This window comes from Anopheles merus, chromosome 2R, assembly GCF_017562075.2.
Source record: "Anopheles merus strain MAF chromosome 2R, AmerM5.1, whole genome shotgun sequence".
Lineage (NCBI taxonomy): Eukaryota > Metazoa > Arthropoda > Insecta > Diptera > Culicidae > Anopheles > Anopheles merus.
The window spans coordinates 47,472,428-47,487,342 of record NC_054082.1 but is presented as its reverse complement, the minus strand read 5'-3'; the positions used below and the strand labels follow the sequence as shown (position 1 = coordinate 47,487,342).

The 14,915-nt window shown below is 48.8% G+C and overlaps 2 protein-coding genes across 5 annotated transcripts in view; one reads left to right on the top strand and one right to left on the bottom strand.

The window, feature by feature from the left end:
- Positions 1-9,961, bottom strand: part of LOC121588923 (mpv17-like protein) — a 141,904-nt gene extending 131,943 nt beyond the window's left edge. Inside the window, exon 1 of one of the 2 annotated variants that reach the window (XM_041907380.1) lies at positions 9,700-9,961. The gene's annotated coding sequence lies outside the window, so the exon portion shown is untranslated. The remainder of the gene's footprint in view (positions 1-9,699) is intronic. The other variant, XM_041907378.1, reaches the window with a different exon arrangement.
- The window catches only part of LOC121588924, a 93,357-nt gene that overhangs the window by 73,318 nt on the left and 5,124 nt on the right, over positions 1-14,915 (top strand). The window contains exons 1-3 of one of the 3 annotated variants that reach the window (XM_041907385.1): positions 10,042-10,219; positions 10,295-10,324; positions 10,387-10,436. The exons of 1 other annotated variant lie outside the window; for it this stretch is intronic. In XM_041907385.1, coding sequence (XP_041763319.1) covers positions 10,172-10,219; positions 10,295-10,324; positions 10,387-10,436 — 128 coding nt within the window. In that variant the 5' untranslated portion in view covers positions 10,042-10,171. Of the gene's footprint in view, positions 1-10,041; positions 10,325-10,386; positions 10,437-14,915 lie in introns of those variants that run through there. One more of the 3 variants, XM_041907384.1, reaches the window with a different exon arrangement.

Here is a 14,915-nt window from a genome sequence, read left to right as displayed (position 1 = left end):
AGGAAGCATGATCACAGCTGCTGCTGCGCGCCGTTTTATACTCCTTTGCGGGCTTCGCTTTCGACGCTCTGGTTTTCTCCTACGAAATGATACTCTCACGAGGTTTTCGCCACTCTTACCCATGCGTATGTGAATTGTCATAATTTTAAATCAAATTTACTGCTCACAAAGTGGCCCTGTAGGCGCCCGTGTCAAGCAACAGCGCGCGTTCTGACTTCAGCATCGAGCTCATTGTAGATCGAAAATATAAAGCCGTGTAGAGAGACAAGGATCAACCACCGACGGGCCTCTAATGAACCGGGCCGATGGGGTTTTGTACCAAGGGGGTTCGTGACGGGGTTCGCGTTCATAGACGAAACGGAGCGTCCCTCACGTTGCTGCAATCAGATCCGAGCGATCTGGGAGCGTTTGCGCCACAGTTGTGTTCCAAGCGATTGCATATTGCCCCGTCGTAGGGCCCCCGTTCGATAGCAATCGCACGATGGATGATGGTTCAAATTACGCCAAACAACACCGTTGCATCAGCTGGCAACGGAACGGTTGTACATGTACACTCCCCGCCCGAACCGATAACCTTTTACGGCCAACGCGCGCACCGCACACCACAATGCCCGTCTGGCAATGGACGAAAGAACGATCACGAGACGAGCCGAGCCCGATAATCTGCCATCTGTTTCGCGTATGAGTGTGTTTTCCTTCTTTAGATTCGCAAAAAACTCCCCAATTTGGTGGTTTGCTTCTTGGCCACCGCTCCGAACAAGGAACGGCTGACCCCCAAGAAACCGGAGACACCATCCGCAGCCCGAAATGATGTGTGTTGTTTTGTTTCATGTGAAAAAAAAGCCGCTGATCACTCTGCAAGGAACGGTGCAGTTTACGGTCATCTCTTCACAACACACCAACAACCAATTGCAACCAACATCGAACAGTTCCGGCTGGCCTAGAGCGGCGGCAGCCGGCACACTGCGTTTACATAGGCCCATCCTTGTAAAATTTATCAAATTCTCATTGCTTTTCGCTTTCGAGCCGCTTTTGTGTTCTGCCTCGGGCCGCCCCGGATGAGAGCGAAGAGTGTGTTGCTCGGCATCATTTATGACTATAGCTGCCATCTATCTATCCACGGCCATGGTCGGCTGATTGGCTGGCATATGTACCGGGGAATGCACATCACAGCCTGGTAGGCCTTTTTCCACGCCGCAGAAGGTCCCCTGGACTCCTGCGAAAAGTAATAAAACAGTGTTTGAAAAGAAGCAAAAGTAACATTCACGCACCAGACATCCCCTATAATGTGTTTTCCTGTCCGACTGGTTCAGTTTTAGAGCACAATCGGCCCAAGATTGTTAAATAAATAAATCGTATTTGCTTGCAATATTAAAAACAAGGCCAAAAAGGGTACGCGCGTGAAAAAAAGAGATGCTGAGCACCGTCGGGGTCGTTTTTCTGTCGCTTCTTGTCGCAATGCTGCAAGGAGTGCCGAGGACCGAGCGAGGTTGTTGTTCATGGGATTCGGGGTACAATAATAAATTGGATTTAGAACTACCGCAGGGCACACCCAACAACCGTTCGATCCTAATTTGGGCCGGCATTGTAGTGCAAAAGGAAGCTCAGCTTTTTTACTTCTACCGTTTTGCAGCGGAAAAAAGGTGATAAATATTTATCTAATACCATCCGCTGCTCCGCTTTTCGTACCAGCCAGATAAAAAAAACAAATACCGTACCCCTGTTAAATGGGAAAGAATTCACACCATCGTGGTACGTAAGCTGGATGTATTGCTTGCACCACACCGCCGTGTGTGTAATCATTCACAGCTTTTCGACTCACTGCCGGCAGCAGATCGATTGGCAGCCGATCGCTAACTGTCGGGTGCGGTGTGGGGTATCCGGGGCCAAGCACTTTCTACCGAGATTCGATAAAAGTGCCAGTTTTGAGATGCTGCGAATGAAGTTACGATATTTATTCTATTTACACCTCTTCGCGCAGCGCAGCGTTGGACCCTAGGCCAAAGTTGCCCAAAGTCGATATTGTTTTTGCAGCTCGAGAAAGGGGGATAGTCCCGCTGCCGGTGTGTGAGAGATTAGATAAAAACAAACCTCAACCTCATGCCGGGTTTCGACCAATCCACAGCGCAAGGCTGGCGGGATGGGCATAAATATGTCAAAAACCACTGATACGCCCGATACATTATGGAATGTGTTGGAGGAGACGCATCTCTCTCCGGAGCATAGCCGTGTCGGTGTGTCTCGACGGTCGACGATAGGGCGTTCGTGGCGGTGAGCGCAAGATAAGCTAAACATTGAATAATATTTTTCCAAAATTAATGTGTTTTGCCGAGCCGTGGGAGGCAGGGCGGAAAGGTTTGGCATTAAAAATGTTGATGTCTTCAGTGTGTGTGTGTTCAGCTACAATGGGGGCTCGGCGAGCACCACTTCATCGCCCCACGCTAGGGTGTAATGTAACCGGGTACCAGTGTAAACGTGAGCCATCGAGGCATACAGACCGCAAACAGAGCAGACCCAAATTGCCCGCAATATGTATTCATTATTATCGAATTAAAATTAAATTATATAAACGATCGTGTATGCAATTTGCACTTTGAAATGCGGCACACGGAATCGATGGAGAATCATTTTGCTTCGGAAAGCCCCCTCCGAAACAGTACAAAAGTTCGGCCTCGTCTCGAGCGCGGTTATTATTCTAATCGAGCCCGTAATCAAATCTCTCACACGCCCATGACGCTGCTGAGGGAAACCGCGGGGAATAACAACATTGAAGAAAATGCACACACACACACACACAAACACTCACAATGTGTTATGGATGTTATGTCCACGCGGCGCTACTACTACCCATTTTATGCTACAGATCGCACAACTCCCTGCCTGCCCGGTTCGCGATGCGTCACGGCTGCAAGAGCACGTGTGTTACAACTTCCCTCCAATTCGCTGCGAAAGATACACACACCGATCGCAACGTACGACCCGTGCTGGGGGAGGTGTAACGGAAGAGACTCGGGCCGGCGGCAGTACCAGACCACAGACTGCTGCGCAAGACTGGGGGGGCTATCTTTTTAGCACATGTTCAAAATGCGATTGGCCATGTTAGGCCGCTGCCCCGGCCACGGCCACATTCGCTCCATGTTTCCCCGCCCTTCCCAGGGCGGCAGCCAGCCCCGGGGCTGCCAGTAGTAGCGCTGGTACGACGAAGAAGAGCTTAGGTTTCGAACAAATTTCACACAAGAGCACGGAGAACGCCACGCAAGAGGCCTCGTTCCCGAAAGCACCACCACCGTTGCTGAACAACAACCATTAACTAGATCCGCGATAGATCGAACCCCTCGCCCAACCCCCCTACTACTATGAACACCCAGACAGACAGAGAGCGCTGTTACGCTGCTGGTTGCTGCCCTTGCATAAATTTACCAAACAACAAAACGGAAGAAGACAGACAAAGCCCCAAGCGAAGACGCACGGGGCCAAGCGCGAAACGCAGTGGGAAAAAATGCATCCCCCCCCCTTCTGTCAGTGGATCGAAACATACACAGACATATTACGCAGTACGTACACACGGCACACAATTTATGGAATGAGCATTACACTTTTATTTACACGTTTTTAGCGTTGCTTCGCCTCCAACACCACCCACCGTTGGCATCATCATCAGCAGCATCATCGTGGATGAGTTGGATGATTATTATGGAAACTGACTTTGTATGAACAGGCGCGCTGTAGGCGCTGTTTAGCACGTGGTGTTGCCTGCTCTGCTGCCATGCCACCACGGCGGCACAAACGAAACTCGTGAGATTGCATTTAATTTCAAACCCCCCTCCCCGTGAGCCATATGTTTAGACTGTGGCTCCCCCATTCCCCGTGTTTGATTAACTCTTCATTCTCCACGTCGTGAAGCGGGAGGGGGCACGCAAACCCAAGCGGTGCAACAGGCCGGTATACGTGACTGCTGATGGAAGATGGCACGGAGTCGTAGAACGGATCGTCATCGCGCACCGTCAGCAGCTGATCAGCGTCCTCCTGATCGATCGTCCGTACGAGTGTTGGCTTGTTCGAACGATCGGCCCTGAAAGCAAACACAGCCTTGCCTCTTTCTCTCGCTAAGTGTCCGGGATGATTAATGCCATCGGCAGGGAGGAGGGAGGGCGGAAACATTCCCTCCTTAGAGCAGACGTAACAAACGTCACGTCAGTGAGAACGAACAGAAAACCTCAGCAGATTAACATCGTTGTGTGACATGTGACACCCCGTTGCTTTCCCCAACCCCACTCCGCGTGTGCAAGCAGTGTGTAACACATCACATTTTCGGACTTCTCGACCTTTTTCACCGTCCAACCGTGAATGGGAGTCGGACGACGAAACGCATTCGCATTTGGGGCCCCCGATCTCACCACTTCGCTGCCGTGCGCGATAAAGATAACTATCAATTAATGAGGCAATTAACATTTACAACGGAAATAATAAAAACCTTCGTTACCTTCTCGCTATCAATGAAAGGAAAGAAAAAGGCACAGGCAGCCCCGGCACGGAATGGCCGCAATGTTGGTAAGACACGGCTCGTCATGGAGCCTTGGAGCCACAGCGGGATTAGAAAGGGATTGAGCGATGAGGAACAAGGGAGAGAGACAGTAACGAGAGGGATTTCGGGTTTTCCATCCACCATCAACAAAAACTAAAGCCGATCGTTTTGGAGGGGAGCCGTGATACTACCCAAAAGTGGTTCCCGTTGGTCAAAATGATATCGATGAACGTTGTTTCTGTATTCTTTCTTAATCCTTTTCAATTATGATAAGTGTGTTGCGCAAAAAAACAAAACTGAAAGAAAGAAAGAAAGATAGAAACATAAGCGATGCATCATTAATGCCGGTCAGAATGCATTACACACTCGCTCGCGCTCGGATTTAGAGCCGCGTTAATTTGCATTTTTACAACGTGCTGCCCGCCATCGACCAATCGGATTCCCTCGCCGGCAAGCGGTGCGTGGTGCTTGGCCTGCGAACCAGAAAATCGAGGCCAGCTCTGTGTGTGTGTGTGTGTGTGTGTGTGTGTGTGTGTGTGTGTGTGTGTGTGTGTGTGTGTGTGTGTGTGTGTGTGTGTGTGTGGTGTGTGTGTGTGTGTGTGTGTGTGTGTGTGTGTGTGTGTGTGTGTTTGCGTGGCTCACGGAAAGCGAACCACGATGACCACACCGCCACGATAATTTTGATCGCCTGTGACCACCTTGCTTTTTTGCTGCTGCTGTCTTGGCGGAATGGATCGTTTAGTCGCGTAAGTGTCTGGTGCTGTGGAATTGGAATGTTTCCCATTTTAGTAGGCTGATTTGATTTGAGGGTTGGGCACGCAGCGGGACTAGATCTTCATAAGGAAGTGTTGTGGTAGAAAGTATTGCCATGTGTTTGGTAAAAATGGTTCGACTGCTTCGTCTGACGCTACTTCTACGGTGCGACGGAAGGCAATGTGTCATCATTTTTATGACGCTTTAATGGTTAGGCAATGCGAACGCCAGTTTTATACAGCACAACACAACCGAGACGCCGGCTTTGTGATTACTTTATTCCACTTAAATTTATTACATTTGCGCTTGCACAAACAGGACAACGATGCAACGCTGGCTGCATTAACATGGCTTCAAAAGGTTTCCTACCCATAGGCCGGACGGTTTTTTTTTACCCTCGCTCCACCATTCGGCCATCTGTGTGCGCGCACACAACACATATGCCAATCAAATCATAAATACCACGGCGAGCGAGAGAGGCCAACATTCTGATTGCGATAGGTTAAAATCATAATCATGTTTCAAGCAAGTACGCTTCGGTGCGCGCATGCAACCAAACCTGACTGCTGATTAACACAGATGCGGGGCAAGAGAAGAAAGGGAGGGAGAGCGGAGAAGGCCCCACTGCTCTCCGAACAGTTAAAAGGTTCGTGATGGATTGTGACTGACCGTATCAGCACTTTATCACACTGCAACGCCAGCAGTGCAGCAGGAGCAAAAGCTGAGAACCTTTCCATTGCAGTAAACGGCTCATATTTTATTGATGTCCATATGTCGGTGCGCGCCACCAGCACCAGCACCAGCACCCCCTTTGGCAATGCGCAGTCCCGCTACCAAGCTGTACGGGACCGGTCGTTGTCCTTTTACCCGCGTCCTTTTATGCACTTGCAGTGTAGGGGGTATCAGTTTTGGTTTAATTTTTAACATCGCCCGGTGTGGGATCGGTTTATCATGGGATTTTGTATTGACATCGCTGATCCTATCGCTTTCCACCCGGCACCACCAAACCAAACCACAACCCCTTTGCACATTCGCACTAACCACAACATTAGCATCATCTGCGCCAGAGCATCGTGTCGTGTCGGGGAGAATTTTAGATTCAATTTTTATTTTAATCATGTCATGCCGACCCGGTGTGTAGCGCGGGGACGTAAATCCGTCAGCAGAATTATCAATTTTAGCCTCGACGCTCTACTAGACAGCGAAATATTAAGCCGCAGCTAATGAGCTGAAGCATGAATAATTAATATTTCGTAGCAATTTTGGGCTGTCGCTTAATATGCATTTTGTCGCTTTTTCTTTTCCCTGTTGGGTTTTATTTTATTTCGGTTGTTTTTTTTTCTTTCTTTCTTTTCTCTCGCCATCCCTCGTCCACAGCTTAAGCCTTTGGCCGATTATTGGCGGCAGCCGCGGGACGGTGCTGGGCGCTACTTGCCGATGTAAATTTATGGAAAACAAAATAAACGCAACGCCGGATAAAAGTGAAGTTAAATACCTCTTGGATCGAAAGCTGTGGCCCATCGGTGAGGGGGAACACGCGCGATCCTGGGGGCTGTCTGAAAGCAAACAACACAGCAGATGTTGCGCAGATTGTGGGAAAAGTTGCAACTGGACCTGGCGGTTGAGTTAATGCAATGCACACCACCACCGCGCACCAAGAGTGTGGAAATGGAACATAACGAGTTTGGCACGGGATTGAAGCGGATTGATTTGAGCGTGTATATACCTGAAAGGTCAGCCCTAGGCTAAGACCTCTCGCAGGAACCGTTGGCCGTTCGACAGCCCAAGCTCGATTTTAATTTAATTGGTACGTGAACCATGCTGCTGCTGCTGCTTCTGGCCGTGCTTATTAAGATACGGTCACGGTTTGATTCTTCCATCGTGCCCTGGATATATGTTTGTGTGTGTGTGTGTGCTTGTGTTTGAGTTTAAGAAAAAATGTTAATAAGAAGTGTGTTTAAGCGTTAAATGGTTCGCCTCTCATTTGGAAAAATAAATTATGCAAAGAATGGTTATAATGTTAGTTCAGCGATTAAGAAACAAATGGCTACTTGCAAGCCATCACAGCTCAAATGGAAATTTTGCGGTACATACATAAATACACCAAAAATGATTATTCTCAATGCATAAATAAAATTGTGCGGATTACAAAAAGCTTAAGTTTAATTATGCTGCTCAATAATACTCACTGTATTTTTAAAAGTTTTACAACAAGGAACCGAACGTGAAACTGTATTTAAACAGATAATGTTTAAAGACAGACTGCAGAGTATGTATTATTCATGGAATCGTTGGAAATGTTTGATAAATATATTTAATACATATCTATGGCAAGCAAATGCTTGAGTCTCACACAAGAATAATTCAATAGCTAACAAAGGCGTTCATTAGTACGTTGCCTGTACGTCTAACATTTAAAATTTAATTAGTCGCCAGACACTCCGAACACCCGGTTCATTTTCAAAAGTTCTTCCCCCATCGCATGGATCGAAAAGAAGCATTTTAATATATAAATCACCGCTACAAAATCCAAATCTAATCAGCCCAACATTTATTACCCATTCTCGCTCGTTTCAATAACAGCCGTAAATTAACAAAAAGACAACTGCGTTTTTTACGCTGCCGAGACGCTTCAGAACCGAAACCATCTCACAGCCAGGTTTTGCTGCGGCCCTTCACACCCTTTCAAAGCAAGCGACCAAGAAATGCGGAACCAAACAGAACAACCCAACACACCCCGAGAAGCGAGGCTGTCAAGAACAGTCGAAAGCACGCCCGGAGAATGGCACATAAGTGTGAAAAGAAAACCGTGTGCACGCAATGGGGTTGCTGTAGTACGGAGGGATGGTTTACATTTTCCTACCCCGAAACGTGTTCACGTCCAATTTCCGACTCAAATCGCATCCGGCGGCGGCAGTGTGGGGTAACTTGCGTTCGCTGCTGTGAAGGATTGAAAAATGTAATAAAACCCCAACAAATTTCACGACCCAGCGTGAAACGGTTTTCCACGAACAGCCCCCACCGTACCCTTCGCGCAACCTGCAAATGTGTGACTGCGCTGCGTGTCGCTTAGAGGGATGGTTTTCCCTTTCCCAGTGGCAGGAGCAGTGTGAGCGGCGGGCTAAAGAACAGGTAACTTTCAAAATGTGAAGAATGGGGCCCAGACGAGAGGGCCCATTTGAGCCGCGAGAAGAGTCTCGAGTGTATCCGTCAACCACTCGTGCAAACACATACACGCACACACTCGAAATCCTTCTTTCTTTTGGCTCTTCGTGAGAGCACTCGGGGAAGTTTCGAGGAATGGCGAATGGCCAACCAAGGTGGTTCGAAAATGCAGCTTCTTTACAGCTCGGTGCGAATGCTGCCAACACGGTGCACACACACACACAAACCGTGCCCCGGCTAGTCAAAATGAGCCACTCTGTGGCATGCATAGCCATAACCCGGCGCGTTTGCGGTTCCAGAGCTCAGTGCTCTAGATTTGCACCCTCCGTCAAAGTGGCTGAGATGATGGAACCGCGTTTTCCCGGCCACTCATTTCGAAACGCTCGCTAACGAAGCGCATGTGTTATAAATTTTTAACGAAACTAATAACTATCATAAAATGCCCTAACAGCAACTCTACGGCCGCTTGGCAAGTACTGCCGAAGCAATGGGAATTGATAGTGCACGACCGCTATCATCATCATCGTCGTCATGATCATTCTACGGGCGCGAGTGCTCCTTCTTTTTATAGTTGAATTATACCGCAGCCATACCATTTGCGCAAGGGCCATCGATATCTTTAACCTCATTCCAGTGCGCCGGTCAGAACGAGCGAAAGCTGTTAAATAATAAAATTTATCATAAATTTATTTTATATTTATTTCTCACCCGCCACTCTCACCTCCCTTTTAACCCTCCTACATACATTATTGTTACCGTTTCAATCGAACAATTCCAACCCGATCCACACCACTTCGCTCCCCCCGACCGGAATATCGAGGTGCGATCGGTTACCCCTCCTATTTTCGAGGGGCCAGAGCAGGTTGCGAGTTTCGAGTATCGCGTATAGTTTTAATGCTGATTTATGACAATTTTAAGCACCAAACTATCAGCCCGACGCCATCCGCTGTTGCGACACACGGACCGGCGCGCAGCAATTATCGACCCTCTCGAGCGCGGCAATTTGCGCCATTGCGGTGCGTCTCTCTTCACTTGCCAAGTGATTTCGGGGTTGTGAGGGGTTTCTTCAGGGTGTGCTCGGGCGTGAGCTAGTAAGGGATGCGCAGTTTTAATTTGTGCCAATTTTCTTTACTATCTTCCGCAACCGCGCTGTCCCACTGCGCGTGATGGTGCTGGGGTACTCAAATTGCTCTGCACAAATTTTCAACACGAAAAATACCGAAATATATGAAAACAATGACAAAACAGCCACTTACTTGGGGTTTAGGCCACGCCACAATCACTAACAATGGAGCACAATCAAAGGTTCAGCAAGAATCACGTCCACACAAACGGCATAACAATCACACACACAGCACAGCATACGCAATCGGAAACCGACCAAACCCGGAACGAGACCCGTCGTAAACTCCTCGGACGCGTTTATAACGAGACAGCAGGAGAAAAGTTCACCCGCTTCCGCCGGATTATGAAACGGAACCACAGCCCCAAACTGACAGCTGCTACGCGATCACCCGCAGGCATTTGACAGTTCGGCTGTAAGTGTGTGCGTGTGTGTGCGGGTTGCTGTGATGTGTTTATTTTGATTCTGCATGCAATTGCTCGCAGTGTTCGAAAGTGGCAATGGCTTCGTGTGATTGGCAAATGGCCGTGAAAACCGACGAAAATCAGCGCATCTCGGTGTGTAGCAATAGTTTTGGCCGGCGGCCACATTAACGCGTTACGCGAATGGCACGAGATCTAAGGGTCGGTGCGGATGGCCGCGCAGAGAAAGCGGTATGTAGAAGAAGATGGAGGTTGATCTTGTGCCATGAAGCGATCAGTTTGGCTCACGTGCCGTTCTTCACCCAGAAACAAAATGCGGACGAACGAAGCGAAAAGGTCAGTGTGTCATAGAAGCAAATTGAACACAAGTAACATCACGTGATGTAAGACTTCTACAGGAACCAAACAGCGGATATCTTCTCTTCCTTAAGGAGGACCTGATGAACTGGTAAGAGATCGGAGCGGATTTTTTTTCTATTCTTAAGGCCTTAACCAACACTCTCAATGGACTGTTGATTTCCCATAGCAATTAGATGCGAATTGAAGACCCCTTGTCCATCCTGGGGTGTTATGCAAATGATCCCAATGGTAGACGGGACTCATCGCAAACGTACTGCTAAGCTTAAGTCAGCTACCGAAACCAACCACGGCCACTGTCTCTTAACTCTTCTTAACTTCTGACTCTTAAGCCTGGACAAGTTCGGCACGTCTTTGGGATGTTGAAAGGGAAAAAGCGTCCCTTGCCGCAGGTACAGGGCCGGCGGACATCAAAGGCTTTGAGTTCCATCATACCGGCATCGTCCATTCTATGTGTGTTTGTGTTTCTGCTAGATGGGACAAATGCTTCATACCGACGATGAGGTCGCATCAAACGTCTCTGCCGCGATACATGCACGATACAACAGGCCGCGAGAAACCAAACAGCACGACAGCAGCCTGCGGGAACAAGAGTGCTATTTTGGAATGAACAAATAACTTACATTACTACGACTTTCGGCACCACGTCCCGAGACGCGAACGGAAATGAAACGGTGCTAGTGACCGCTGCTGCTATCCTCAACCCGCGATAGATAAGAAAACAATCCGATGAGTTTCGGGCCGTTGTTCCCGGTCCGTTTCGGGATCGCCGGTACGAACGAAAATCGGGAGGAAGTCACCGCTCACGATCCTGTCCGATGATCCCTTACATTTGAGTGGTTGACGATTGTTGTAGGGCGGGCTAGTCTACGGCTTACGGCTTTGTTTTCGAACTGACAACCCAGGTGCACACGCAAAAAAAAGCACGCCAGTCAAAGCCTCACGCAGCCCGCACGTATTCTTAAACGTATCTTGCAACTAGCCTCGCGCCGGCACGTTTGCTCCGGGTGTACTGCAGTGTTGCTCGATGTGTTGCGAAATTTATTGCTTCATTTATGGAATCTACTGATCCGTGGGCTCTGATAAATGAGCATGGAAGGCAAAATTTATAGTTCCTATTGCGCGCCACCTCTTGCACCCTATTGCACCGAGCCGCCTTGGAGGAGCGCGAGAGAGAGGGCTCGTGTGTTCCTTTGCTGGCCTTTCACGTTGCCCGGGCAGCACGTTTGCTGCACCGCCATGTGTGTGTGCCTTTCGTCTCTGTCCCGTTTTTGGCTGCCAACAAATTTACTGGTCTTGGAGACAAAAACCGTTTGCCTGGACCATTGGTTCCGCACCACACGACCCTTTACCAGCTGGCTGGCTGCCTCCGGGGGGAGTGTGTGTGTGTATGTGTGTGTGCATTCTTCGCCAGTTCTGTCCGGTGTTGGCAGGATCGGGAGGGGGGGGGGGGCAGAGGAAGAACGAGCGAGGAGCGTGCATGTAATTTATTATGCTTACACTCACTCTCGGCAGTTGTGCATAGATAGTAGGATAATGTTGCGTCTTTTTCGGCTGTACCTCGGATGGCCTCGAGGCCTGTGTGTGTGTTTGTGTTCGTGTGTGCGCAAACCGCATGCCGTGACTCCAGGCCACTATCCGATTGGAAAGAAAAACTTTATTGTCTTCCCCTTTCATGCGGTTGGCTGAGAACTGTGTGTATGTGTGTGTATAGAGTACTTTGCGAAAACCCACGGACACACGAAGACGAAACCGTAAAACGCGGACCGCAAGGAAACCACCAGGTTTATTATAGAGACGTGCTTTTTGAATTACTGCCAATTTTCGACAGACCCCGTACCTGGCTGTGAAAAATAGACACCCTTTCGAAACAGTTCGAAAAAGTGTCATGCGAATGTATCGGAACACCTGCACGACGTTCCTTTGCATTTAATGCTAGAGCCGTGCGGGGTTAGAGCACCGTGACAGCATATTACAGCATCTGCGTTTACGGTCCAAGCAAGTGCGCAAAAAATAACCAGCAGCGAACAAACGAGTCTAGAATTCAATGCTCGCAGCGTGGCGTTCGTGATTGCAACGGCAAACCACCATCATTACCCGTTGCCCATTAGTGCGAAAATCATTCAAAACGGGAACACACCGCGCGGGAAACTTCCACTTCAATCTTCCACGGGGTTGTCACTTCGGCTCGGTGCCTGCTTCAGGGAGCCGCGAGGGACGGGTGGGCATGGGAGGTTGCTGAGATGGACAAATGACTCGCGCGATTGGAAGAGTTAACCGACGGTCGACCTGTCAGTCAAATGATCTGAATAATGAACGACACACAACCGCAAGTGGGAAGCGGGAGGAGGTTTCCAATGGGGTCCAACGGATTCGTCCGGGATAGCCCGCGGGTCTCGGGCCTCGAAACGTCCTGTGTGTCGCTGCGAACTAAATTCTGGGCAAATTAGATTCAACACGTATTGCCGGCTCCGCTGCACTTCCGTTCTCAGCGCTATTGTCGCTCCATTTGCTGAGTTGAAATGCCGGGAGCAGCTGGGCTAATCTACAACTACTGCAGTTGACCCGTTCCGGCTCTCACGCGGCCTCACACAACCAGTGGACCCATCGGCCAGCGGCGCTTATATCGGGGTGGATGTGCATAACACTTAATTAAAAGCACAATTAAACTGGCCCGTGAATGGCATACGAAGGGCAGATCGGGGACTTGGCGAGTGAAATTACACACGCCGACAGTCGCCGATGGCGGCGGTGATGCTACGGGCAGCATTTCTAATTTGGATCTTATTCATTTTTTCCCTCATCTCGCTCGGTCGCTTAAACATCATTCAGGGGTTGTTGTTTTTTTTTTACTCTCTGTCGTTGCGGTTGGCATCGGAGAAACCCATCCATTACCATTCGCAAACCTTCCCATTAAGGGAGCGATGGAGCGATGCCGGCGTAAGAACCAAGAATTGGTACGAATTACCCCTACCACCCCAGCGGGTTGTTTTGAAAGTCACTTGCGAAAGATCGTTTGGTTCTTTCGCCGCATTTCGTATGCCTCACCATCCCTTTTCGCATTCCGGCACGGCGAAGCACGGTATACGGGGCACAGGTAAATCATACCTAACACTACTATTACGGTTTGAATGCCAACGTTGCGCGATCATTACTAGCGAACCGTAAATCGTAGGCCGGCCTTTTTTTCTTTTTTTCTTTCACCAATTAATTCCAATTCACTTCCGCCTCTGGGAGGAAGGATGTGAGCAAATGTGCAGCACGTACGAAAATCCCTCCAAAAACTTCACAGGCTCATTGATTATTCGATGGTTGGATGGAGCATTGATTGAATCGATCAGATCAAAGCCGAGGGTAAGATTTAGATAAAGTATCAGATTATACGCTTGCGGATGTTAAGTTGGCCCGCGGCCCTGTCCGTCCCCATCAATCTGGCGTAATAGCAATGTGTGTGAAGCAAGCAAGCATCGTCTTTGAAGCTCATTCCGCGTGCGATATCAGTTTAATTTGGGAAGCGCTAGTGATGATCGGTTGAAAGATAATATCTTTCACGTTTTCATTTGCTGAAATGATTGCCCAAAGATTGGCACAATAATGACAAGCTTTTCTGCAAATTCTAGGACACGATCAACCGATCGTAAACATTTATTGATGTTTCGTGTTACTCCTTTGATTGCTTTAAACAGAAAGTTTGTGCGTTATGTTTCCGTTAGTATTGGATGTTACGTGCTCATGCTCAATCTTTGATGATGATCGCTTCGTGCGACTTCGTACCTCTGTCTGACTCTACTTTTTTAAAAATTACAATCGAACGCTGCAAATAAAACTGAAATTAAATCTTCAAACCCAATCAAACCACGACGTCCGAACAGCTGTGCTGTGTGTGAAACGCACCAAAGACATTAACCGCACCAAAGCGCCGAACGACCGTGCAAGCTCATTACTGTCTGCCCCCAGCTCTGCACGGCGCCGCGCTCTCGAATGTTAAAGATTCGTCACTGTGGCGGAGTGTTGAAAATTGCCCGTAAGATGATTTGTATGCTGGCAACAATTTATTTCGTGCCTCACGTACAGAAAGACACACTAACAGCGACCAGTTATGGCATAATCTCTTCGCAGCCACCACCAGGCTAATGTGTGTCCTTGTACGAGACCCGAACGGCCGGATCCGATCCGTAAGCAATTTCAACAACAATTGGACCAGGGTGGCGAGGAAGTGTGTGCAAACAGCAACAACAACAACAAAAAAGGAAGGTAAAGGTATTTAAAATCAGGTCGTTAGTAATGGATATTTTCCTGCCCGGCTTTTCCCGCACGTCTCTCCCATTCGCTCTCTTCACACCCTTCTTTTGTTCGGCAACTGCCAGACCCGCTTTTTAATGCTTTCCCGGCACACACACACACTGACAAACTGGCTAATTTCCCTTTCCCGGACGGAGCAGTTTTCTCGGGCGACCGTAAAAACGAACTCTCCGATGCACATGGGATGTGTTGCTTAAACGAAAATGGTAAAAAAGTAAAACAAGCCGTCGAAATGGAACCGGAGCAGGGAAAAGGGCAAGCAGCGCAG